The sequence below is a fragment of the Chelonia mydas genome, chromosome 2 (assembly GCF_015237465.2).
Source record: "Chelonia mydas isolate rCheMyd1 chromosome 2, rCheMyd1.pri.v2, whole genome shotgun sequence".
In the NCBI taxonomy this organism is placed as follows: Eukaryota; Metazoa; Chordata; order Testudines; family Cheloniidae; genus Chelonia; species Chelonia mydas.
The window spans coordinates 164,145,521-164,173,197 of NC_057850.1; the positions used below are offsets into that span (position 1 = coordinate 164,145,521).

The 27,677-nt window shown below is 45.8% G+C and overlaps 1 protein-coding gene across 1 annotated transcript; it reads right to left on the reverse strand.

The window, feature by feature from the left end:
• Positions 1-19,959: 19,959 nt before the first annotated feature.
• On the reverse strand, positions 19,960-27,459 carry IGFBP1 (insulin like growth factor binding protein 1). The gene is made up of 4 exons (XM_007061364.4): positions 27,059-27,459; positions 24,433-24,608; positions 22,572-22,700; positions 19,960-20,954 (listed from the first exon to the last, which is right to left on the reverse strand). The coding sequence occupies exons 1-4, from the start codon at positions 27,417-27,419 to the stop codon at positions 20,823-20,825; spliced, it is 798 nt and encodes a 265-aa protein (XP_007061426.3). The 5' UTR covers positions 27,420-27,459; the 3' UTR covers positions 19,960-20,822.
• Between the last annotated feature and the right edge of the window lie 218 nt (positions 27,460-27,677).

The following is a 27,677-nucleotide window of genomic DNA, read 5'->3' on the forward strand; positions in this document are numbered from 1 at the left end:
CTTCTCTCCTACTTGTTTCAGCTACTCTAACACAATTTTTTCCCTTCTTCTCCTCTTTTAAAACTGTTAACACTAGATTAATTTTCTGTCTGTGGATATTCTGCCTTCCTCTTATGACATTTTTTTTAAAACACAAGCTTGTATCCATTTTTAATTGTCTTACTACAAAAACCTAACTAAAGGCCGTATTCTACCTTCATTCTACATGAGGCACTCGTATTAAAGTCAGTGCCAAACATATACAGAAAAGAGGATATAGACCTAAATTTTAGGACTCTCCAAGCTCAACTCTTCTATTGCATGGTCGTAACTTCCACTGACTTCATTGGGAGTTGTCTGCTTGCCTTTAAGAGCAGAAGAGTAACCATCCAGTTCTGAAAAATATGTCTCTCTGTCATGAATTCACTTAGATTTTCAATCTGAAGAGAGGTTTTATGTTCTGAGTTTGTAGTTCTTTCAAATATCTGGCATATGGTATCAATTGGAGTCAGATTCCCATTAAAAGTAATGGGAAAGTGTACATGAAAATCAGTTGTGGGATGTGGCCTATGGAACTGAGCATCTTTTCCATTTTGGATAAGATTTGAAAAGTAATAATATTTTATTACAAACTGCATATAAGTAAGTGGTGTAACTAAAAAAAAAAATCACTGTTAATTGAATGTCTTATTGAATATTTAGCGAGTCAGGAATTAGGTGATTTGTGTGACTGCAGCCACCAGCCTTGTATTTGGCTTGGGTTATCTGAACAGCTTTACTTGCATCCCATGCAGTTTCTCAGTTTATAATCTAACAAAATGATCTTGCATCATCATTAAAACTGAAATCCTAACCCAAATCCTAATCCAAACTCAGGTTAGTGAAGTAGTTGTTACTCCAAAATGTGTACAGTCCTGAATATTTGAGTTTCAGACAGATTTGTGAACTGATGAAAATACTGCAATTGTAAAAGTTTTACCAAGAAATCATTGAAATTACACTTTTTTAAAGCTGTAAACAATCTACCCTCGTACTATCACACGAGCAAGAAATTGTATACAGCAGCTTTATGTCATGTAACTGTAGACATGAAACTAAGGGCTAGATTCATGAAATGGAGTCAATATTTAACAATATTCAATAATAATAACTAATAATAACAATTCTTCTTTGAGTGCTTGTTCATGTTGATTCCAATCAGGTATGTGTGCATGGTAGCTGGAAGATTTTTCCCTAGCAGCATCCATTGGGTGGGCCAGGATGGCGCCTGGAGTCGTGCCTTCCTGGCACTCAATATAGAGCCCTATTGACCCGCCACCCCCTCAGTTCCTTCTTACCGCCAGTGACGGTTAGCTGGAACTTCGCTGTGCTCTTGTCTTACATTGTTTTTCATAAGTTTTCCATTGTTCGTTGATAGTGAGTAGTTAGTAGTTCATTAGTGTTAGGTAAGTTTCTTTTGTGGGGGGGAAATCCCCTCCTATGCTCTCCCGACGCCAGGGCATTCCAGCGTCTCCAGGCTTCAAAACCTGCGAAGCCTGTGCCAAGTGTATACCCAGAAGCAATCCTCACACCTCATGTCTAAAGTGTTTAGGAGAGGGTCATCAGAAGGATCGTTGTGCCAGTTGGAAGACCTTTTGGCCCAGGACTTTAAAAGATAGAGAGCAGCGCCTGAAGGTCCTGTTGATGGAGGCAGAACTCCGCCCCCAGTCCCACCCTGGGTCGACGGATCCTGCGCTGAGTACCTCCTCCTTGGTGCGGAGCACTCGAGCACCATCAGCACGAGCACCGGTGCTGGGTAAGGACAAGGATTCATGGCACCGTCCCAGCTCCACTCGCGGCTCACATGCGGTACGCAGGCACCATTCGCAATTGCCAGTGCTGCAAAAAAAGAGGCCAGAGAGGGGTCATCTTCCCCCTGCTAAGGCTAAGGAGCCTCCCGCTGTTATACCCGAGTCAGGCCACACTAAAGCTGCTCCACCGGGGATGGTTGTATTGACTCCTGCCCGTGTAGAAGGGCGGTTGAGTCCAGGCCCTCCTCACTCTCTGCGGCCGAGCCGTGAGCTGCACCTCCCTTTGATACTGGAGGCGTTTGAAGTGGCTTAAGAAAGGCTTCACCTCATGTCACCATTCTCTCCTCCCAGACGGGACAGGTCGACAGCAACGGTCATTCCCTAGGGTCCTTCAAGGGGAAAGCCCGCTATGATGGCCTGCTGATCTCCAACCCCAGCGCGCCACTCCCCGGCACCGGAGCACACCCAGCAGCCATGCTGATCCCTCTGAGCCCTTGGCACAAAAATTCGGTGTTTAGAAGTACTGCTCTCCCCGTGGTCATTGTTTTCAGACACCTCGGAGTCAGAGTCGGGCTCCTATCTGTCCCGGAGGAGCAGGAGCAGATGGTCCACATGAACTCGGGACCAACACCCTTACCTAGCACCTTGGCCTGCCCAATGGCAGCCCCCGGTGCAGTGGCCCTTTTGGACTCCCTGGGCTTTTCATCAAAGACAAGGTCGTAGTCAAGGGTCTCATTCCAGGGTGACGTCAGTAGCCTCGGCCTCTTTTGTACCCCTGCCAGCATTGCCAGCACCAGCAGGGTTGGGGATAGGCCCATTACCACCCTGCACTACCATCTCGATGCCTCTGGTGCAGCCAGCAGTGGACCTGGGGGTCCCGGCAGCACGGGCACCGGCGGGGACTCCAGCACCGGCGGCAACGTCAACTCCGGCTCCGGAACCAATAGCGATTCTGGCATCGACGGTGATTCCGATATCGAGGATGACTGATGGCACTTTTGGCACCGGCGGTGCCTGTTTCGGTATATGCAGCCCCTACACTGAGGGGTGCAACACCATCTGGGTCAGCACCGGCCCAAGAAACCCAGGTGCCGCGGGAGAGAAAGGAAGGGAGCAGCCATCCCTCACGGGGGTCTCTTCCTGACCAGATGAAGCATTGGCGGGCACGGCGACAGCCCCAGCCCTGGAGGACAACAGGGTTCTGCAGCAATTGTTGTGGAGGGTTGCCCAGGGCCTGGGCATTCAGGGAGAGGAGGTAGTGGAGGATGCAGATCCAATGGTGGACATCCTCGCCCCCTCTGGACCTGCATGTATTGTCCTGTCCCTCAAAAAGACCATCTCTGACACTACGAAAACTCTGTGGCAGACCCCAGCTTTGTTATCTGCTATGGCTAAGCTCAACGAAAGACGCTACTTTGTGCCATCCAAGGGTTATGAGCATTTATACATGCATCCCACACCTGACTCTCCCGTGGTCGATGCTGCCAACCAACACAAGCATCAGGGTTTCCAGGGACCCTCCCAAAAGAATCAGGAGGCAAAAAGGCTTCACCTTTTTTGGAGAAAAGTCTGCTCCACTGGAGACTTACAGCTCCGCATACCCAACCATCAGGCCATCGTCAGCAGGTACTCCTACTATACTTGCTCAGCGATGGCTAAATTCATGGAGTTGCTCCCCTCGAACTCCCATGCCGAGTTTCCTCTCTTGAGGAAGAGAGACTGATCTCAAAGGTGTCCCTGCAGGCAGCACTTGACAGGGCAGATGCGGCCATCAGGGTTATGGCCACAGGAGTGGCTATGAGAAGGGGCTCATGGCTCCAGATTTCTGGCATCCCCTACGAGGTACAGCAAACTATTCAGAACCTGCCTTTTGAAGGTGATACTCTCTTGTCAGAGAAAACTGACAAAAGACTAAACAGCCTTAAAGACTCCTGAGCCACCCTTAGGTCCCTGGGTCTCTATACGCCTTCAACGCAGAAGAGACACTTCTGTCTGCAGCCTCCTCAGCGGTTCGGTCATCAGAACTGCCAAGAGGGCTCCAGAAGGAGAAATCAGAGCGGCAGGAGAAGTCTACGTCAACGCTCTGGCCAGGGCTCAGGACAATCCAACCCTCTTCAGGGGCCAAACCGACCTTTTGAAGGTGCGGTCGAGGACAGCGCACCAGAGGTAGATCTGGATCCACCCTGCCTTACATTTTCGTCCGACTATCCCCTTTCTACCGTGCATGGTCCCGTATTACTTTGGACCGCTGGGTGCACCACACGATAGGGGATACTCCATCCAATTCTGTGCCTTCCAGCCCTTCCAGCCCCTTCCCCGTCCCTCTTCAGGGTCCCCTCTTACAAGCAACTCCTTATACAGGAGGTGCAGTCACTCCTATCGCTAGGGGCAGTGGAAGAGGTTCCTCAGGAGCAGAAGGGCAAGGGCTTCTATTACCGGTATTTCCTAATACCGAAAATCAAAGGCGGCCCCAGGCCCATCTTGGGTCTGCGAGAACTCAACAAATTCGTGAAGAAACTCAAGTTCCACATGGTCTCTTTGGCCTCCATCATCCACTCACTGGATCCAGCAGACAAGTATGCCGCCCTCGACTTGAAGTATGCATATTTTCATATCGCAATCACTTAGTCCCACAGAAAGTACTTGAGGTTTGTGGTGAACAATACCTACTACCAATTCACAGTCCTTCCATTCAGCCTGTCAGCAGCACCTTGAGTCTTCACCAAGTGCATGGCAGTTGTCTCTGTGTTCCTGCACAGGCACCAGTACAGGTGTTTCCATACATTGACGACTAGCTGATCGAGGGCCGCTCCAGGACCCAAGTGGAAGCACAGGTCGGATTCATCAGAGCCACCTTTGACAACCTGGGTCTCCTTCTAAACAAAGCAAAATCAACTCTGTCCTCCGTCCAGAGGATAGAGTTTATAGGGGCAGTACTGGACTCGACCCAAGCCAGGGCATACCTGCTGGAAGCAAGGTTTCAGGCCCTGACAGATATCATTTGAGGCATCAGACAGTTTCCCATCACCACAGCAAGAAACTGCCTGCAGCTTCTCAGACACACGGCTGCCTGTACCTATGTGGTGCCGAATGCCAGACTCAGGCTTTGACCTCTTCAGTTGTGCCTTGTGTCAGTGTATTGCCCAGCCGGGGACAGCTTGGACAGGATCAACCCTGCCTCGCCCGGTCATCGACTCCCTCATCTGGTGGCTCGACCCTCAGGAGGTGTGCTCAGAGGTCCCCTTCACCAGTCCACAGCTGTCTCTCTCGCTAGTGATGGACTCATCAGACTTGGGCTGGGGAGTTCATCTGGGAGAGCGCAGGACTCAAGGACTCAAGCAGACCTGGATCTCCACATCAACGTCAGAGAGCTGAGAGCGGTGCGCCCAGCATGCCAGACCTTCTGTGCACACTTAAACGGGACAATGCGTATCAGTTATGACGGACAATACAACAGCAATGTTCTATATCAACAAACGGGGGTGCATGCTCCTCTCCCCTGTGCCAAAAAGCCCTCATGCTGTGGGACGTCTTTGTGGAGTATTCAATACACCTGCAAGTGTTGTACCTCCCCGGGGTACAGAACGAGCAGGCGGACCATCTCAGCAGGTCGTTTCATGCCCATGAGTGGTCCCTTCACGCGGACGTTGCGTTCTCAGTCTTTCAGAGGTGGAGCTTTCCCTAGATAAACCTATTCACCATGCAACACAGCAGGAAGTGCCAGCAGTTCTGCTTCTTCCAGAATCACAGCCTGGGCTCCAGAGTGGACGCGTTCCTCCTTCTATGGGGAGGCCATCTCCTTTTCATCTTTACACCCATACCGCTAGTTCACAAGGTACTCCTCAAGATCCAGAGGGAATGAGCTCAGGTCATGTTGATAGCACCAGCCTGCTCTCATCAGCACTTGTACACATCTCTCCTAGACGTGTCTGTGAAAGCCCCGGTCACTCTTCCACTCTTCCCGGACCTTCTGACCCAAGATCACAGTCGTCTTCAACATCCGAACCATGACTCGCTTCACCTCACGGCATGGAAGCTCAGTGGTTGAACCCGATGGAGCTTTCCTGTTCAGACCATGTTAGACAAGTCCCCCTTGGCAGCAGGAAACCCTCTACGAGAGCCACCTACCTGGCCAAATGGAAGAGACTTTCAGTCTGGTTGGCGCAGCGCCATTCGTTCCTGACATGAGCCTCAGTGCCGCTCATTCTGGACTACCTCCTCCATCTGAAGCAGCAGGGGCTTTCGTTGCCTTCATTAAGGGTGCACTTAGCTGCCATATCAGCCTTCCATCCGGGAGCGGGAGGCCGCTTGGTGTTTGCTAACCTATGGTCAGCTGATTTGTAAAAGGACTCGACAGACTGTACCCTCACATCCGTTAGCCTGTCCCCACCTGGGACCTCAACCTGTTCCTCTCTAGGCTCACGGGACCACCATTTGAACCGTTGGTGATGTGCTCCCTGCTCTACCTCTCTTACAAGGTGGCATTCCTGGTAGCGATGACCTGGGCCAGGAGGGTGTCTGAGCTCAAGGCCCTAACATCAGAGTCCCCTTACACCAGGTTCTATAAGGACACGGTTCAGCTCAGACCTCAACCTGCTTTCCTCCCAAAGGTTGTGTCACAGTTTCACATCAACCAGGACATTTTTCTCCAGGTGTTCTACCCTAAGCCTCATTCCAGCAGCAGGGAACAGAGACTCCACTCACAGGAAGTCCACAGGCGCTTGCCTTTTATATCGAGCGAACAAAACCATTCAGAAAATCGGCCCAGTTATTCATGGCAGTGGTGGACAGAATGAAAGGTCTGCCCGTATCATCGCAACGCATCTCGTCATGGATAGCATCCTGTATTCATGAGTCCTACAATCTGGCAGGGGTTCCCACACCTCTGATCACTGTGCACTCCACCAGGGCGCAGGCTTCATCAACAGCGTTCCTGGCTCAGGTTCTCACTCAGGAAATCTGCAGGGTGGCGACGTGGTCCTCCATCCACACTTTTACCATGCACTACACGATTACCCAGCAGGCCAGAGACGATGCAACCTTCAGACGAGCAGTGCTCCAATCAGTGGAAGACTCTGACCCCACCACCTAAACTTGGGCTTGTGAGTCACCTTGGGCTTGTGGAATCAGCATGAACAAGCACTCGAAGAAGAAAAAACAGTTATTCACCTTCTCGTAAGTTGTTCTTTGAGGTGTGTTGTTTATGTCCATTCCAATACTCACCCTCCTACCCGTCTGTCGGGGTAGCTGGCAAGAAGGAACTGAGGGGGTGGCGGTTCGACACAGCTCTGTGTTGAGAGCCACGAAGGAGCGACACCAGAGGGTGCCCCGGCCAACCCAACAACTGCTGCTAGCAAAAAATCTTCCGGCTACTGTGCATGTGCATGTGCACACACCTGATTGGAATGGGCGTGAACAGCACATCTCAAAGAACAAGAGTTACGAGAAGGTGAGTAACTGTTTTTTCACACATTCCTTAGCTGCTGGGAATGTAAGCTAGTATCTTCACAGAAAAGGAGGATGGCTGCCTTCCAAGCAACATTCTTCCTGCATGCAAGGAAAGTTTTAAAAAACTTAACTGCCTGTAGTAACATTTCTGGTTAGCTTTTTAAGTCCTCGAAAGTTTGTTTTGTCCCTTGACAGCAATGAAAAATATCTAAATGTAGGCAAAATGGGATGGTTGATTAAGGTTCTTTAATGACACAAAGCCCTTTAATGAGCCATTGATAAGGCTGCGATTTGGTGACTTCAGCCAGCAGCAGCTGGGAGCTGCAGGGTCCCCTGCCTCCTACGGAGGCACGGAGCTATGGGGAATCCCTGCAGCTCCCGGCCACCCGAGCGTTAGGGGAGAGCCCCACAGCTCCCCGCTGCCGCTCCCAGCCACCACGGGCAGGGTGGGGGGCATCAGGGGGTACCCGACGTCAGGGGAATCCCTGCAGCTCACTGCCATCCTGGGCAGCAGGGGGGACCCCACCCACTCACCGGTGTCCCAGGTAGCAGGGGAGACCAGGCGGCAGGGGGATCCCCACTGTTCTCATCCACTGCAGGCAGCAGTGGGGAACCCCTGCTGCTCCTTGCTGCCACGGACAGCAAGAGAGACCCCCGGAGCTCCGGGCTGCTGTGAGTGGCAGGGGGGACCCCGGCAGCTCCTAGCCATGGTGGGTGGCAGGGAGGATCCCCAGAGCTCACTGCTGCTGCAGGAGGCAGAGGGGACCCCCGCAGCTTGGAGCTGCCAGCGGAGGGGTACCCTGGAGCTGCCCCTTAGCTGCCCAGGCTACCCATTTTGTCATGGGTGTTTTTAGTGAAAGTCAAAGACAGGTCAAGGGCTTTCGTGAATTTTTCATTATTGCCCGTGACCTGTCCGTAACTTTTATTAAAAATATCCATGACAAAAACTTAGCGTTAGCCATCGATAGTTTACAAAAATGCAAAATGTTTGATAGCTCAAACATGCTCCTTCATTCATTACAGCAACCTGGGAGACATAAATTATTTTAAAAATATGATTCATTGATTAACTTGCATGCCTGTGCAATGTTAATTACTCTCGTCTTTTTGTGACATACAAAACACATAACCTTAGCAGTAAAAAGGATTTTATGGCTATGCACTAGCCAGTCAACTTTTCAACTTTATTAAAAAAAAAGGTTAATGTATCTAAAAATAGTAAATAAAATGTTTCTCTTGTGTGTGCATATATATATATATATATATATACCATTTCCTTGATGAGTAGTTGCCTGCTATATATTTCACATGACCATGGTATACTTACTCTAATACCAGACACTGCAGTTTGTGTATACAAGTATCCCAGCAGACAACATTCTTGGTGTGAAACACAAAGTAACCTTATTGCTATCACAAAAACACTCATTAAAATGAAGATGAACTGTGCTTTTTTCATGTTACTATTTCTGTTAAGACAAGGGTTCAATTCAACAAACACGTTACATGGGCATGTAATGATTTTCCCACGGAATGTTGCATGGACTGTATAATGAATGCCCGATTTAAACACAAAATATTTGTGGGTTATGTTTGAGCAGTAGAGTGTGGGCAGAATCAGGCGAACATGCAAATATATATAGGTCAATCAATATCAGCTTAGGGAAAGATCTCCTTTCACCCCACCCATAGGTTAAAAACTAGTCCTGTTAATAGCTGTCATTAGTGGAGGACTTTATTCAGTAAAAATGCGTGGCCCTTGCTGTTATTGAGGGCGGAAATAGAATCAATGCATTAGATAGATTACTGCTGTTTTTCATGCCTTCCGTCTCTTCAGCTCAATATTTTATTAAGCAAACGTGTATTAGCTAATATTTTTAAAGCTATTCTGAGAATTACGGACACTGCAGATGAAAACGTAAAATTCTCAAGAAAAACATGATTATTTCTGACTTTTTTTTCACATGAGGTCGTGCAGAGAAGTACAAAAGTTAATCTTAATGTCCATATTGTGAATGATGGCTTTTCTGAAAGATAATTCATCTCTAGATATTACATAAGTACCATACGTAGAACGTATTGAGGCGGTAAGTGTTTATTTTAACCAGAGGAATAAATAGCTGCATAGTAAGTCCCCATAAATGACCAGAATGCAAGTTAAATCTGCCTGCAGGCAGCTCTATTATCTCTCAAGCCATTTGAGAAAGTTTCCTTTTTAAATCAACATACTTTGCTATAATCTTTTGAGCTCAGAATATCCTTGTCCACCATTTTGGCATGCACATCCTTCAGGGCATAATGTGAGCTATTTGTGAAAGGGGAAAGGAGGCTTCAATGAATACCAAAACCACAGAATTAATTAGTTTTTAGTACAGTCTGAACTTTTTTTATGACTAAATTCCATAGAAACAGCATAATTCTTTATTGAACTGAGCCCTAAAATTAAGTAATGGTTTTACAGATCTTTTGGGAAATCGTTTTTTGATATCTCGAGCCACTCTTTAAAACTGGGTGTCCATGGATGGCTCCAGAGAGTTTACGTGTTAGCCATACAAATTGTAGTTAAAGTATGAAAAGTGCTGAGCAACTTTGCTGGATGCCAGAGCTTCGTATTTAAAATGATATTTTGTAATGGACAAGTTGCTCGTTTTAAAATGGTTGGTGTCTGAATTATTAATATCTATCAGGACATGTTTGCTTCTTATAAAATGATCCTTGCTCCCCTTTGTTTATTTATTTATTGATAAATAATTCTGAAGACTGAGGATGTGACTGTTCCAGTGTGGTTGGGTTTTTTGGGGGAGGAGGTAGAGGGGGTTGGTTTTTTGCTTTTAGTCATCACTGCGTGTAATAAGACTATGTTTGCAAGTGTGGGAAGTTCATTCTAGGTAGTACTTACTATTAGGAGGAAAATGTTTTTGCGTATCCATTGGGGGATAAATATCTTCTTTCATCTTGAACCCATTTAATCTATCAACATGTGGTGTCCGGGTGACCATTGCTCTACTGCATTAGATCAGCTGAGTGAATATGGTGTATCTTTCTACTAAAAGAAAACAGTCCTAGGTGCACTGGTAAGCAACATAAATGTGTTGTTCATTAGGAGAAGAACTTTTTTAAACTCACTGCCTGCTTTTTGTGCTGCGTAACTGCGGCTGTCCTGGTGATAATTCCACAGGAAGTTAAAAAAATCCTACTCAAGCTGTGGTTTTGCCCTATTCTTCTCCTAACAGGTGAGAGGGCCATGAGGTGTGGTCTGAAATCCTGCAGAACACAACCACCAAGGCTAAGGATAATGCTCCAGATCCCAGCTCATCCTTGCAAAAGGCCTGCCCCTTGTATTACTTTTCTGGCTCTCCATTTACGCTGGCTAACATGGCATCCTTAAGCAGGGTTGCCAAATGCAAGCAGCCCTGTCATGCATTTCCATAGCCCAGCTGAAATGCCCGGCACCCAGCTAGGCTATAGGAACGGCTTGCAACTAATGGCTGCTGTGGTGCCAAATGAGCTGCAGTCCCCTCTACCTCTCTTCTCCCACTGGTAGATCTAAGTAGAGAAGGAACAGCCAACGGAGGTTTCAGGAATACAAGGCAATGCACCCACCATGGGTCCCATGCTCACCCAGAGACCCCAAACCAGCTAATTCCCACACACACATACACACAGCAGCCAAAGCACCCATTCATGTACCCTAACACCTCCCAGCCACTCTCCAGCACAGTGGCTGCATCAGGGTGTGTTGATCAGAAGCTGAAGGTGATGGTTATAACCAAACTATTGCAATGTGCAAATTGGCTGATTAACTTATTTGCATTCAAAGGCCTCCATGGAGCACCACAGAACTTGCCAGCGATGGTTTACATTGAGTTTTTGGAGTACTTTTCCCATGATAAGAACATGATCAGTCTTTCCTTAAACCTGTTTACTACTGAACTAACTTGGGGGTAGAAGCACCCGCAGCCCAGGTACCACTCCAGATGGGGAGAGAGGGTGAGTGAGCCAGGGGAACTGGCTTCAGCACACACATGTGTCTGCACATGCACGCTGCCCCACCCAAATATAGTAGTCAAACTGCCCCTGCCCCTGGGGGCCCATCTCAGCTCTCGCTGCCCTTTAAGCAACGTTTCAATCTGCGACTCATATGAGACGCCCCTCCCCCATCATAAGAACAGCCTACTGGGTCAGACCAATGGGCCATCTAGCCCAGTATCCTCTCTTCCAACACTGCCCAATGCCAGGTGCTTTGGAGGGACTGAACAGAACAGGCAATCATCACGTGATCCAGCCCGAGTCACCCATTCCCAGCTTCTGGCAAACAGAGAGGAACACTCAGCACATGGTGTTGCATCCGTGCTCAGCCTCGCTAATAGCCACTGGTGGACCTGTCCTCCAGGAACTTATCTCATTCTTTTTTGAACCCTGTTATAGTTTTGGCCTCCACAACATCCCCGGCAATGAGTTCCACAGGTTGACTGTGCGCTGGGTGAAGAAATACTTCCTTACGTTTGTTTTAGACCTGCTGCCTATTAATTTTATTGGGTGACCCTCCCCCCCCCCCCAGTTCTTCTGTTATATTAAGGAATAAATACCATTTCCTTATTCACTTTCTCCACACCAGTCAAGATTTTATAGACTTCTAGCTTATCCCCCTTAGTTGTCTCTTTTCCAAGCTGAAAAGTCCCAATCTTTTTAATCTTTCCTCATATGGCAGCCGTTCCATACCCCTCCTCATTTCTGTTGCCCTTTTCTTTAACTTTTCCAATTCCAATATATCTTTTTTGAGATGGGGCGACCAGATCTGCACAAAGTATTTAAGATGTGGGCGTACCCTAGATTTATATAGAGGCATTATACTATTTTCTGTCTTGTTATCTATCACTTTCCTAATGGTTCCTAACATTCTGTTATCTTTTTTTGACTGGCGCTGCACATTGAGCAGATGTTTTCGGAGAACTATCCACAAGCACTCCAAGATCTTTTTCTGGGTAACAGCTAATTTAGACCCCCATCGTTTTGTATGTATTGTTGAGATTCTGTTTACCACTGGGCATTACATTGCATTTATCAACATTGAATTTCGTCACCCAGTTTAGTGAGATCTCTTTGTAACTCTTCGCAGTCTGCTTTAGACTTAACTATCTTGAGTAATTCTGTATCGTCTGCAAATTTTGCCACCTCATTGTTTACCCTTTATTCCAGATAATTTATTAATATGTTGAACAGCACAGGACCCAGTAAAGATCCCTGGGGGACAGCACTATTTACTTCTCTCCATTATGAAAACTGGCCATATATTTCTACTCTTTGTTTTCTTCTTTTAACCAGTTGCTGATTCATGAAAGGACATTCCCTTTTATCCCATGAAGGCTTACTTTGCTTAAGAGCCTTTGGTGAGGGGCCTTGTCAAATGCTTTTTGAAAGTCTAAGTCCACTATATTGTCATGGAGTCCCCACGCGATGCTCTGGAACTGCTCCCTATGAAGCCAGTCAGGACTCTGGGGAAGTCGCCTCTCTGTGAGCAGACTGTCTTCAGGGCAAGACGCTCACATGGCTTCCACCCTCCTGGGTCTGACCTTGGAGCATTCAGCATCCTCTGCCCCTCTGTGCGCTTTCCACAGCGAGTCCGCCCAGGTGGGGTCCTGGGGAAGCCAGAGGGTCTTGCACCCCAACTTTGCAGTCAGACGTGACTCTCAGCTAGCCAGTAAAACAGAGGTTTATTAGATGACAGGAACATGGTTTAAAACAGGGCTTGTAGATACAGAGAACAGGACCCCTCAGCCAAGTCCATTTTGGGGGGCAGTGAGCCAGACAACCACATCTGCACTTCACTCCACGTCCCCAGCCAGCCCAAACTGACTCACTCTCCACCCTCTCCTCCTCTGGGTTTTGACCCTTTCCCCGGCCAGGAGATCACCTGATTCCTTGGTTCTCCAACACCTTTAGCTAGCAGCTTGCAGGGGGGAAGGACCCAGGCCATCAATTGCCAGGAGACAGAGTGTCAGCCATTTATGTACACTGGCCCTTTGCTCTGCAACAATTACACCCCCTTATCCCACCACCTAGAGACTTAAGAAATGCATAGGGGAAACTGAGGCACCCCTACAGTATTCAGAGGAAACATTAAGAACAGTCCCACTCTATCACATATATCCATTGGATCACCCTTGTCCACATGTTTGTTGACCCCCCACCCCAAGAATTCTAATAGATCAGTGAGGTATGATTTCCCATTACAAAACCCATCTTGACTCTTCCCCAACGAATTGTGTTCATCTTTGTGTCTGATAATTCTGTTCTTTTCTATATTGTCAACAAATTTGCTTGGTACTGAAGTTAGATTTACTGGCCTACAATTGCCAGGATCACCTCTGGAGCCTTTTTAAAAATTGGTATCACATTAATTATCCTCCAATCATCTGGTACAAAAGTTGATTTAAATGATAGCTTACTTACCACAGTTAGTAGTTCTGCAATTTCATATTTGAGCTCTTTCAGAGCTCTTGAGGCTGATGCAAATAATTCATTTATTTTCTCTGTGATGGCCTTATTTTCCTTGAGTGCTTCTTTAGCATCTCAATTGTCCAATGGCCCCACTGATTGTATAACAGGATTCCTGATTCTGATATACTTAAAATGTTTTTGCTGTTAATTTTTGTGTCTTTTGCTGATTACTCGTCAAATTCTTTTTTGGCCTGCCTAATTCTTTTACACTTGACTTGCCAGAGTTTATACTCCTTTCTATTTTCCAATGCCTTTTTGCCTCTAACCACTTCTTTTACTTGATTGTTTAGCCAGGGTGGCAGTTTTTTTGTCCTCTTATTATAATTTTTAATTTGGGGGTATGCATTTAATTTGAGCCTCTATTATGGTGTGTTTTTTTAAAGTTTCCAGGCAGCTTGCAGGAATTTCACTTTTTATTTCTGTTTAACTAACGTCCTCATTTTTGTGTTGTTCCCCTTTCTGAAATTAAATGCTACCATGATGGGCTGCTTTGTTGTTATCCTCCGACAGGGATGTTAAATGTACTTATATTATGGTGTTTATTACCAAGCAGTTTAGCTAAATTCACCTCTTGGACCAGATCCTGTGCTCCACTTTGGACTAAATCAAGAATTGCCTCTCCTCTTGTGGGTTCCAGGACTAGCTGCTCCAAGAAACAGTTATTAATGGTGACAAGAAATTTTATCTCTTTTATCCTGAGGTGAAATGTACCCAGTCAACATGGGGATAGTTGAAATCCCCCATTATTATTGAGGTTTTGTTATTTTTATAGCCTCTCTAATCTCCCTGAGCGTTTCACAGTCACCATCAACATCCTGGTCAGGTGATCGTCAGTAAATCCCTATTGCTATATTCTTATTATTCAAGCATGGAATTTCTAACCATAGAGATTCTATGGCACAATTTTGTTCACTTAAGTTTTTTTACTACATTTGACTCTACGCTTTCTTTCACATGTAGTACCACTCCCCGACCAGCACAACCTAGTCTGTCATTCTTATAGATCTTGTACCCTGGTATTCCTGTGTCCCACTGATTATCATAATTCCACCAAGATTCCTGATACCTATTATATCAATATCCCCATTTAATACCAGGCATTCAAGCTCACCCATCTTAGTATTTAGACTTCTAGCATTTGTATATAAGTACTTACAAAGTTAGTCACTTTTTAGCAGTCTTCCTTCATGTGATGCAACTGAATGGAAATCCTTTTCATGTGATGTTTCTTATCACATACTGCCGTAATTTATCATCTGCCAGCCTTTCCTCCTTACTAGGATATAGAGAATCCCCATTAATAGATCCTCCCCTCTGAACCAGGTGTTCATCTGCATCTGTCGGCTTTCCCCCAGCCCTTCGTTTAAAAACTCCTCTATGACCTTTTTAATGTTACATGTCTGGCTCTGTTTAGTTTAGGTGGAGACCAACCTTCCTGTGTAGATGCCTCCTTCTCCAAAAGGTTCCCATCAGACTCGGCCCACCCGTCAGCACCCAGGCAACCCAGCAGCTTTGGCCTTGGCACCCCGCCCCCCCAGTTTGTACAAAGGTTCCAGTGTCCCAGGCTCCTTCCCACCCCTCCAGTCATGGTGGGGGAGGAAGGACTGAAGGGGGAATAAAGGCAGCTTGGAGGGGGCAGGGATTGTTAGTGGGTTATAGATTGTTGTAATAAGCCTTAAATCCATACCAAGCAAGCTAATATCTCCAGCCAGTCACTCATGTACCACGGACTACACTCCGAGGAGAAAGTCCGGGCTATATCTCTTAACACGCTCCAAACCGCCTTCACCAAACAAGGACAGTCCACCACAGAAGTACATTGCCTCATGCAACAGGCCACCCAACTACCCCAAGAAAACCTGCTTCAATACGGAAATCAAACCCTCTCCCCCGTTGTCACCTACCACTCCACACTGGAACCTATACAGGGTATTATTAAACAATTACAACCCATACTCGATGGGAACCACATCCTGAGAGAAACCTTTCCTGAACTCGTTCGTCAGGCCTTCACAGACACACCTCCTGCCTTGTCAAGCTCATCATAAGAAACAACGTCCCCATAGACCACTAAACACCAACTCAAAGCAGCAACGGACCCTGCAGAGCAACAGATGCAAAATCTGAAGACATATCTCCTCTGCTACATTTATCAGCACCCCCCCATGATACACCTTTCAAGATCCATGGGTCCTCACATACCTATCAAAACATGTGGTGTATCTCCTCCAGTGTGCTAATGGCCCCTAACAACAACGATGTGGTTGAAACTGGACAATCACGATGCTCTTGAATGAACTCACCCAGGAAAGTGATAAAAGACAAAAACACCATATCACCTGTGGATGGACACTTTTTACAAAGTGATCACTCTATATCTGACCTCTCAGTCCTCATTCTCAAAGGAAACCTGCACACCTTCAAAAGATGAGCCTCGGAGCTTGAATTCATCACTTTGTTAGATACTAAAAATCATGGGCTGAATAGAGACACTGGATTTCTGGCTTATTACAGCAATATGTAACCCACTTACACCCCGCCACCCTCATACTGCCGTTTTTTTTCCCTTGCCCTTCCTTCCCTCGCTATGACTTGAGGGATGTTAATGGGCCTACTTCCATAGGTGCCGACTCCATGGGTGCTCCGGGGCTGGAGCACCCACAGAAAAAAAATAATGGGTGCTCAGCCTCCAGCAGCCACAGCTATTTGGAGCCCCCCCCATCAGCTGTTTGGCGGCTGCGGGAGGCACTTGTGGGAGGACAGAAAGTAGTGAGCTGCTGGTGGGGGCTTTGCGGGAGGGGGTGGAGTGGGGGTGGTGGGAAGAGGTGGAGCAAGGGTGGTGGGACAAAGCAAGGGTGGGAAGAGGCTTAGCATGGACAGGGCCTTGGGGGAAGAGGCAGAGTGGGTGGGGCAGGGCCTTGGGGAGGAGCACGGCTGGAGCACCTCCAGGGAAAAATAGAAGTCAGCGCCTATGGCCACGTCACCTTGAATGGTCCCTTGAACTATGTATTTACTACTTAGGCTAAACAATCTATTTCACCTTATAGTTAGCTGTGACAGTGAGTACTTTTCCCAGACTGAAAGAAGAGCTGTGTAAGCTCAGAATCTCTCCCTCTCTCTCTCGCTCGCTCTCTCTCTCGCCTACAGACCCTGATGCAATAAAAGCTACCTGACCCACCTCGTTTCAGTAAGGTCAGGTCTACACTATGCACTTTGGTATAACTACGTCCCTCAGGGATGTAAAAATGCATGCCCCTGAGCAATGTAGTTATATCTACCTTAGCCTCCTGGGTAGACAGTGCTATGTTGGTGAGAGAGCTTCTCGCAGCGCACCAGGCGGGCGGCATGGCCACCAGCCCCGGAGTGGCGGACGGGTGGAAGGTGCAGCCTCTAGTCCCAGAGCGCCAGGTGGGTGGGTGGTGCAAGCGTTGGCTCCAGCTGTCCAGAGTCCCTGGCCGTAGGCTGGTCCCCCTCTTCCCCCCTCCCCCCCACACACACTAGTCCAGCCACAGAGGAAGAGCCACAGAGCGCTGGGAAGCAGGAGGAGGCCTGAGGGAGGAGTGTGAGTGGGGCCAGGCACGACTGTTTGTGGTGGCTCAGCCTCCCCCGGCTTTTGATACCCACACCCATGGCTACCACCTCTCATGGAGGTGGCGTTATTAAGCCAATGGGCAAGCTGTCTCCTCTCTGCTTAGAGCATCTTCATTAGATGCTCCAGTGCAGCTACTCCAATGCAAGTTTGTAGTGTAGACCTGCCCCCAGCCTACTCTAGGTGGATTTTGACTGAGCAAGCAACCCTTCACACAGTTCCTGAAGCTCTAATTGAAATATGAAAGAGCTCAGAGGGCAACTTTTCAGTTTATAAATGGTTCTGGGCCTTTGAAGAACTTGTAAACTAGGGTGTGGTTAAGCAGGGCTGCTGCCTCCTTTGCAAGGTTTGTTGGCTCATTCTCATGCACTTACGGAAGTTAGCAGCATGTGTTTTCAGAAGCGCAAGCTCTTGGTATAGTCCTCTTAATGTGCATGGAATAGGGTGTTCTAATTGTGGTTATGGAATTTACTGGCACTGTTGTGGCCAATTTTTTACAAGCCAGCAAAGAGTCAAAGGCCTGGTGAGGGAAAGAAACTTCCTTTCTAATGTCCTTTTTCCACCCCAACATTTTTAATTAAAAATTTATAAAATTCCTTACAAAAAAAATCCACCCCCCGCCACAGTGCTGCTGGGCCATGGTACACCTCTACTCCCAGCCACAACTCATTAATTTTGCGGGGGCGAGGGGGGGGGGGGAATCATTGATGATTGTGAGATTGGGGACAGCAGTGAACTCCAAATTTATCATTCAGGTCAGAAATGGGGCTGTCCTCTTAAAGGGCAGAGGCTTCGTCATCTGTGGGCACCTCTCCAGCTGACCTTTCAGGAGGAAGCAGCCTTCATCTATTTTTCTATGAGCTTCTGTTTAGGTTCTTATACCATGCCCATTACCATGGTCTGTGTGTGTGTGTGCCTTCAGCAACGTGACTAGCCTCTGTTACCTGTGGTTCCTTCCCCAGTCCACTCCCCCGGGGGAAAGTCGTGTGTGGGTTTGATGTTTGTTTGATGTGTTCGGAGTTTTTATTAGTGAAAACAGGGTCCAAGGAGTGCATTTTGCTCTAGGAAAGGAAAGTGGTGAGATTTGAGATAGTCCTTAGTTCTTGCTGGCGTCTTGGACCAGCCCCAGAGAGAGCTCTGCTCCCTGCACAAACAAACTTTGCAGCGGACACTTCTATTGTGGAAGCGAAGCAGAGCTGATGCTGTTGATCTTTCGGTCCCTCTACTTTGCTACCCCTCCAAAGTCTACTATGAGACACAGCTGCCGATACCCCTCCAGGTAAGTGATGCACAGGCAACATTGCCTAACACTTAGCAGAGCCCAGTATTAGGAAGAGACTTGTGGTTGCATTGGACTTTGGGGGTTAAAACAAGAGTGGGGGGAAATTCACTGCTGTACTAAAGCCAAGCCACTTCGGGGTGGGGCATGGCTGAGAGGCGGTCTGGCTGGAGCAGACTTGGGTGCCTGTGATTCCCTGCCGCTGCAAACCCAGCAAAGCTATGGCAGCAGAAGGCACAAGTTAGGGCAGCCCCAGGGCTGGCGTAGAGTCTTTCTTGGCCTGGAGCAGCAGCAAAACAGGGGAGATGCAAGCAGCATATTCTCCATCTCTGCATTGACTCTACTCCTGGGGCAGCGATCAATCTAGCTAACGCCTGGCAAATGCAAAGTCTATTAGGCAAAACAAATAAGATTTTCTGTTAAGCCAGCTTCTCCACCCCCCATCAAACCTAAAGCCTTTTCCAAGGAACTGCAGAGGATTTTATGCTGAGCTCCTCTACTGTTGGGTCTTGAGACAAGGTTATCGTCTCCTCTCTAGCCTGTTTCTAAGTGGAAAGTAGATTTGCATGGTTCCCCTTCCACTTTTGGCAGTGGATAAAGTAGATTGAAACCGGATCTCACTGCACCATTCACTCAGGGGGTGGGAAGTGCTGCTCCCACAAGCCATGGAGCTGCAGAACGGGAGCACGACATTCGGTGCAGGAAGCATTTCACTGTCACTCCTGCAGGTCCCTGTATTGTCTCAAACACACTCACGCTGCCTCGCTGCATGCTTTGGTCAGGGAATGTATCCAGCTGTCCTACCCAGGAAGTTTTATAATAACTTACATTATGGGCTTTCAGTTCGCTCAGGCCAAAGGTACAAGAAGATATTGAAAAAGAGAGAAAGAAAAACCCAACAAGAAAAATGGATTGCCCTTAAGGAGACAGAACTTTAGGAAAAGACAAGATTGGACTGCAGGATACATCTACTCTGGAAAAAGTCCCCTGGGGTGGGTCAAATATTCTGAGCTTCTTTCATTGTCTGGGCAATGACAAGGATAGGGAGGAAAGAGAGCAATTACCCACCCTCCTTATTGAGAACATTTTTTGCTTCCCCGGGGGTGAGGGTGGAATCCTTAAGGAGTGATTTTTTTTCCCCTGTATCCTACTCCCTCTTGAGGCTTGCTGCTTTCATCACATGCCAGCAAACAGCACAAGGGGCCTGTGACCTCTTTGCAAGCTGATACCTGCCTCCAACTATACTGCCCACCATGCTTGTCTGCTGAGAGCAGACTGCAGTTTCACTCCTGCTCCACTGAAAGGATTCCATTCTGACTCTACAGCTTAGAGTTACAGTACAGTATATCTCTGAAAGCAACAAGCCAGCAGTGTCCAAAGGAAATTATTTAATAGCTCATCTTAAATAACATGACAATGTCAGCATGTGAACAATTTACCTGTTAAAGGTTGTACAATATTTTCTGTTATTTTTACAATATATCCAGTGCATATGTTTGGAAAATATAAACTAATATTCTCCTGTCAGTGTTTCACTATATATTCCAGAGTCAATATTCCTTAAAAGGCAAAAAACAAAACAGATTGACATGGAAACAGAGGTGCAAAAGCAACATGCTATACAAACGAAATGCGTTTTTAATAAGTTCCTAACCCTGTTCTTTTCTAACAGCTTTTTTCTAAAAAATTCAGCTTTACAGCTGCAATCTATAAATACATAATACAAAATGCAAGTTTTACATGCCATTTCCCTCTGATATTTAGTATTATTCCAACTGAAGTTTAACTAGCAGTGCTCTTCTAGAAATAGAAAAATGCATATCTTTAAGAGCAATAATATTATGTATTTACATATAAAGTTATGAAGTGTTTGAGAATATAAATTAACAACACAGACACAAAAAATAAATTTACTGTGAAATAAATAATTCAGTGGGTTTACATACCATGGCATCTGTAGAGTACAAAAGCAGTTCATTATAATATATATATATATATATATATAATATTCAGGTTATGGGGTCCAATTCTGCAATCACTTAGACATGTGTGACTAGTCCCGCTGAATTCAATGGTATGCCTTGTGGGAGTGAGCACTACCAACAGTGGGTCTGCTCATACGCTTAAAGTTGACACATATTTAAGTACCTTGGTGAATTGGGCATAAATGATGTCAGGATCAGGCCCTGCAACAGTCTTCGTATGAGCAAATGGAAATGCTGTCATGTGTTTGGTCTTATTCTTGTGAGCTGAGATACTGTTGGCACTCAGGGTCGCCTTTCAACTCAGGAGATCCAGGAATTCTTTTCCCACTCCTTGGATAGACACACCAACATCCAGCAGGCTCTCCAGTCAGCGAAGTTTCACACTAGGATGATTGGGGCGGGGAAAAAATGACACAATGAAACTAAATGCATAAGTATTTGGAAATCGCAAGAACTAGAAAACAGGAAGCTGCACTGCACAGACTTTTTGTATTATCACACCCTATTCTTACAGAACCTCTCACCCTCCTCACTCATGGCTTAGGTTTTAGAAACCATATAGCAACTGGGCCTGTGACCCCAATTGAACTATGCTGGGTGCAATCTTGCAGCCTACTGGTATTTAAAGCAGTTTGCAAAATTCGGCTTGCTGACTTCCCAACGGACAGTCATACATTTCTCCTGGGGGAGGGGGAGAGGGAGGGAAGGCAGAGTGTAGAAGCTGGGAGTAAGAACATTGATGCAGGGGCTTGATTCTCACTCCACTGAAGTAAGTGGGAGTTTGGACGTTGATTTCAGATGGTGTGCCTGAGACAACCGCATGTCACTGTGTGTTAGAATAGAGCAAGAGGGGGGGATTGGGTTGTGGGGGTGTGAGGGAACGATGAAATCAGGAATGCAAACAGTGGAGACTGTGGGCGTGGTGTAAATTTAAGGGACCTCGAATGGACTGGTAAATTTTTTTGACAGTTTTTCAAGGTTATATTAAATCATGACAGATCATCCAGAATTTGGAGATTCATGCTAGTCTTAGCCATGAAAAGGCAGATATGGACTAAGCAGGTATGGATGGAGTTTAGCCTAAAGTCTGAATTCCTTCCACGTTAGATTTAATCTGGACTCTTATTATCTGAATATAGTGTTGTGATTCTTCTAAAAAGGGGAGGAACTTAACCCATGTACATGGTCATGCATACAAGACTTCTGTGAACCTGATATAATAGCCAAAGTTTGTAGATTGTTCTTAAAATTCATTTGTAATACATCTCATAATAGCTTCTTCAGATTAACTATTCTGTTTATAGGTTTCAGAGTGGTAGCCGTGTTAGTCTGTATCAGCAAAAAGAATGAGGAGTACTTGTGGCACCTTCGAGACTAACAAAAATTTGTTAGTCTCTAAGGTGCCACAAGTACTCCTTGTTCTTTATACTGTTTATGAATCTGAACAGTAATATCTTCCATATACAATGTATACAGCTGTATTTTGTGTTCTGTTCTTAGAAGGATAATCTCATCTCAAAATATGGAGGATAGAATCCTGACCTGATGTCCATGGGGCCTAATGTTACCCACAGTGCATAGATTTCCTTCCTTCTACGTAGCCCTTATTGCACAATCACCATGCTGACTACAAAGCATATTGTGAATGTAGATCGGTTACGAATGCCATAACGGATTAGGAGCACAGAGTTGGAACTTGTTTAAGGATAGGCAGGAGGTTAAAGTACTTTGGAAGGGCTCAGTAATGCATCTGTTTTATGTATAAAAAGAGGACTTCAGCCTCCTTTTCTGCCAATCTGAGCATTAAGATCACATATAAAGAGAAAAAAGAAAAGAAACCCAATTTGCTCCAAATCTGAAAACACAATATTCTTATTTTCACGATCAATTCATATAGCCACTGAAAACTCTGAGTTTGGGGATGGGTGATTGTAATGGAAAGGTGGCTGTAACTGACCACTAGTCACAGTAGTGTGAGTGGGCAATAAAAACAAAAGTACCTGTTTGCTGTGATAAAATCCATTCTTGTTGCAGTTTGGTAAATAGAATTTGTATAGGTCTTCTCCAGTTCTCTGTTGAGCTTTAGCTAATTTATCCAGTGCCCTGTAGAGATCTTTCTGGCAAGGTCCCTGAAAGAATATTTATATATGTAATATAAATGCTGACTTAAAAAAAAAATCTATAAAAATCAGCATAAAGTCAACTAAGAGATGAAGCTGCAATTTGGGCCTGAATTCTTCCTTTGGATATATTGCCTGCAGTTTCCATTTGTGTCACTAGGAACCAAAATGGAATATTCAAGGGGATTTAGCCCTTTGTCTTTTAGTCATTAGGGTTATTTTCTGCCCCAAAACGTGAGGATTTATGTTCCTAAATTCCCATGCATTCCCCTTACTAAATAATCATGTTAATGGTTAGACACTATTGGCCATATCATCAGCTGGTATAAATCAGGATAGCCCTGTTGATTTCAAAGAAGGATCTGAGGATCTGGCTTTACATTTTTCAGGCATGTACGTTTCCTGTGTTATTTTTAATGTATACAGAATAGACTTTTTGCAAAAATGTATACCATAATGTTTGTTGCCCTCTGTATGTACTGTATTGACATCGCAGGAGTAGATTGCAAATTCAGTCAAATGAATCATTATTCCTGATACATGCACAAAACATAATAAAATGTTACATTTTCAATTATTCTAACTTAACAATTCTTTCCTGGTATTTATTTTTGCAAATAATTATAATACAGTTAAACAATTGGACCTGGCTGTCAACCAATCCTTAAAATGTACTGGACAGTAATTTTATAGCAAAGGATCATGTCACATCCGTAATAACAACAAAATCCAGAAAGTGTAAAATTGAGGGTAACATACTCTCTGTAATTCTCACTGTTGTTTAAAAAATAAAAAGCATAACTGTATGAACAAAGAACTGAACAATAGCCTACATGTTTTATGTTGAATAATGGTAAATAGGGGTGCTATGATCAAACTAATATTTTTACTTTAGCAAAACAAAAATAACCTTAGTGTGTGATCCTGAAAAACTTCACACAATGGAACCTTCATGTAAGCACTTCTGGCCCCAATTCAGGAAAGCACTTAAGAAAACAAACATAAAGCTTAACTTTAAGCTCTGAAGTCAATGGGACTTAAACAGAATGCTTAAAGCTAAGCATGTGCTTAAATGCTGTCCTGAATAGCAGCAGACTAAGCATGTGCTTCTGTGCTCCTTTGAACTGGGGCCTGTACAAGTAAGGACTACTACTGTAAGGGTTGCAGGATTGGGTCCATACTACCTCTCTATCTAGTTTAGCTCCATCCACATTATACAAATACTCTGGATGACGCCTCCGAACTTCTATTCTTTGGTGCCCTCAAGTGGTGCTTTAAATTACTGATATACACACCACGCTGAATTTTAGTAGTCTGGCAGTGTCAAATGTAGAAATGAATCATTATTATCAGCCTTCCTAAATGTTTTATGTGCACCTGTTTAATACTATTTTATTGTGATCGTAAATAGGCAAATATATGTGGTTTTAGCTAGTATCTCATTATCAGTGTCTGGACTTTCTGGGCACTGGAGAGCTATGACATAATCAGGTATTTATCATGGCATAAAATTTACCTCTGTGTAGGGGCTTAAGTGATAGGCAAATTAGAAGTAAATGCAAAAGGTGTCTATCACTTAAGCACCTGATCAAGACATTCGAAAGGAAAAGGGCTGTTGGCTGGTTGCACAAAATAATGTGAAGTCAATGGAGCCACTAGTCTCATATGAACATTTCATTCTGAATTGCAAATCAAAAGTTTATTAATAAAATGCTACTTGAAAGCTTGTAGGAGAACCCACCTGCTCTTTCCATTTCTTTAGTTCGGTGATCCTCTTTGCTTTCATGTTTTCATAAGCACTGATGGCGTTCCAAGGCAGAGACTTGTCCTGGCCAATGGGAAACAGTTGATAGTTGAACCGCTGATCCTGTGCTATTTCAGTAATTTCTGGAGGTGCATCCTCAGGTTCCAGAGAGTCTATATGGGAACAACAGTACCATTAAGGTAATAATCTAGGATACAGTAATCTTCTGCATTTATTTGACCAAACCAATCAAATGAGTCTAAGAAAAGCCCGTTAATTCTAGTAGCTCACACAGGAGTTAAACTTTACTTGTGTATCACAGCAAAATAAACTCCTGTCATAAATTTGTGTCAGCACAAATATGGCAGAGAGTCTTTCATGAGCCAATTATTTTGTTACCATTTAGGATGCAAACTACTAGAAACGAATGATCTCACCCAACCGTGGTATGCAGTGCAGGTGGTGGGCTAAACTACAGGACACTCAAATCGAAATTGTAACCAATTTGGAGCCTTCAGTAGTGTGAGGAGGTGCGGTTTTCAATTTTGGAAGGGATGGCCCCAAACATGTACTCATGATATGTTTCAGTGAGTTCCAGGGCCTAGCTAACACGTCAACGAAATAATTCATACAGATAGGCAACAGATCTGGCCAACGTGCAGTAGATCAAATAAACAGGGACTAGCCCAAACAATGAAGCACTCAGGCCCTGATTCAGCAAGGTACCTGTACCTAACTTTAAGAACGTGAACAGTTCCACTGAAATCAACAGAGGCTGTTAACACTAATTGAGACTATTCATATGGTTAAAGTTAGGCACATGATTAAGTATCTTATTGGATCAGGGTCTTAAACAGTAAAAAAAACAACTGAAAAAAATAGCACTAAGTACTTTTCCTGTGATAATATTTTGGGCAAACTGGGGGACGGGGGGAGGGAGGGGGAAGAGTGTAAAATCACCAGGATTTCAATCACAAAAATTGCTGAAATTCTGCAATACTATCCAAACGCATCTCTCCTTGTAACACTTGAGCAACTGTAAGTGGTTTTGCCCTCAGTGCAAAAATTTTACATCCACTACCATCTAACCATTTGTTATGGTTCAAATCAAGTTTTTCCATGCGCTTCTGACCTGGTCAGCTATGACCATTTAACACTAAACAAGCAAAAATCAATAGATTCCTCTGAATCCCTTTCCAAGGAGGTATAGCGGATTCTGACTCTTGCACAGCCTATGTTTTGGTTTCTCCCTTGTCCTGCCTTCTCACCTTGATAGCGTGTCTGATGTGTCTCAGGGAGAGTGGGAAAATTTTGCTAGAAAAAATTGCCGATTCTTCCCCCACCCCCGTTTCGCATCTACATTTTTTACTTTTCTAAATTTTCCAACCAGCTCAACCAGAGTGGATCATTGTCAATGCCCCCTCCTTCAGTGGTGCTGGAACTAGGGGCGCTGCCTCACTCCCCTGGTTTGAAGTAGTAATGACAAACACCAAATCAATGGTTTCCATCAGCAGCAACCCTGCTCTCCTTCTATCACTGCTTATTCCATGCACCCTGTTCCCACAGTTTTATCAACAGCGGATAGGCTTGAGTTCTGTATAGCACCTGCCATAAGAAGGCTGGCATAACACCTGCAGTATATGTAGGGAGACACAGTATGGATATGTTATACCAATAAAATAAAAACCAGCAGGATCTTATTAAAGGGAAAAAGGCAAAATACCACATTTATTGTGAATACAGAAAGAATCATAGTAAGCCGTTAGTTATAGCTATAACATTCCATTCAATCTCATATTTATTCACACATTCATTCACACACACACACACACACACACACAGGTTCTGCAAGGTTGTTATCATAGTTACCAGCCTTAGAGTTGCTCATGCCAAGCCACTGGCCAGGTGGCCTGGACATGAGGAGGGAGCAGGGCCTTGTCAGATGCTCATCTGATGCTCCTGGAAGTTGCTTTGCAGAATCAGACCCCAAAGTTCTCACTTTCTAGAGTCTGTTTTTATAGGAATTTCTTCCTATGCCAGCCTGTGGGAATTGCTTCATCATGCTGTTGCTGAATCAATCAACAGATGGCACATTCCTGACGGCTCCGTGCTGCCAGATGTTATCTTGTTCTTTGGTTCTCCCATTCTTGAGGCTGTTGGGTGGATTCCAGTCTGCCCTCTGGCGGGGGGGCGGGGGCGGTCCCCTCTGGTTATTTCCACTTGACGCCTTCTTCAGCCGTTGGACACTGGATTCTTAGGCTGGCACCTCCCTGATCATTCAGTTATTATCCACACCAAGCAGCCATCCACATACATCCTCTAGCTCTATTTTAATCACAATTGTTAATACAACAAAAGGGCGGGGAGTCTCTGGGTGCTGTTTCTGTTGTTACAGAGTATTGCTTTGAGTCTCTCTCTGTGTGAATTGCTTTGAGAACAGACTCTGTCTTAGAATGTACTAACGCAATTAGCAGCTTGCAAGTTTCACACACAGAGGGAGAGAAACAGTACCAAAAACCAAGAGACCTCTTAATTAGTAATACCCTGGAATTTAAACTCTGGGGAATCAAACTCATTTGTGATTTTAATACAGAACTTCTCTAATATGATCCAACAGATATACCTGCAGCCTCTGCCATCCGCATCCCTTCTGCATCTGCTGTTGGCAGGCATGCCCCTTGCCCATGGGTCAGGGCATACAGGGGTCTGAGCTCCCCTGGCCGCACCTGGCAGCTGAGCCCCTGGCCACAGCGCGCTGTGTACACCCCGCAGGCCTCCCCCAGCTGGAGGGCACAGGTCTGGCAGCAGCCACAGCCCGGCTGGTGGGCCCTCTCCGGGCAGCCGGCAGCCACCGGCGGGCACAGCGCCAGCTTCTCCGCCGTGCACGGGGCACAGTGCAGCGGCTGGAGGGCGGCCCCGGAGGCGAGGCGTGGGCCGAGCAGCAGCAGCCAGCAGCCGCAGATCAGAGCCCTTCTGCAGGTCATGGTGCTGAGGAGCCAGGCCCGCTACACCCAGTGGCGCGGGCTGCAGAGGCAGGTGACTGCCGGGCGAGCCCAAGCCCGGCCCTTTATACCCTGCTTGGCTTGCCTATTAATCTTTAACCCCAGGTTAGCTATTATCTGAGCAGGAGGGTTGGAGAAGCATCCTGTCATTGGTAGTTCGGACCCCCTGCCCCTCTCGCCCCCATGCAGGTCCCCCCCCCCGCTTTATTAATTTTTCTCTTTAAAGTTGCAATCGTACTT

What these genes read in the sequence shown, in the direction of transcription:
- IGFBP1 (XM_007061364.4), bottom strand. Translation starts at nt 27,419, where the DNA reads ATGACCTGCAGAAGGGCTCTGATCTGCGGCTGCTGGCTGCTGCTGCTC. An exon ending in GCGGATGGCAGAGGCTGCAG is followed by an intron (nt 24,609 to 27,058) that starts GTATATCTGTTG and finishes GTTCCCATATAG; the next exon opens with ACTCTCTGGAACCTGAGGAT. An exon ending in GATTTTATCACAGCAAACAG is followed by an intron (nt 20,955 to 22,571) that starts GTACTTTTGTTT and finishes CAATCATCCTAG; the next exon opens with TGTGAAACTTCGCTGACTGG.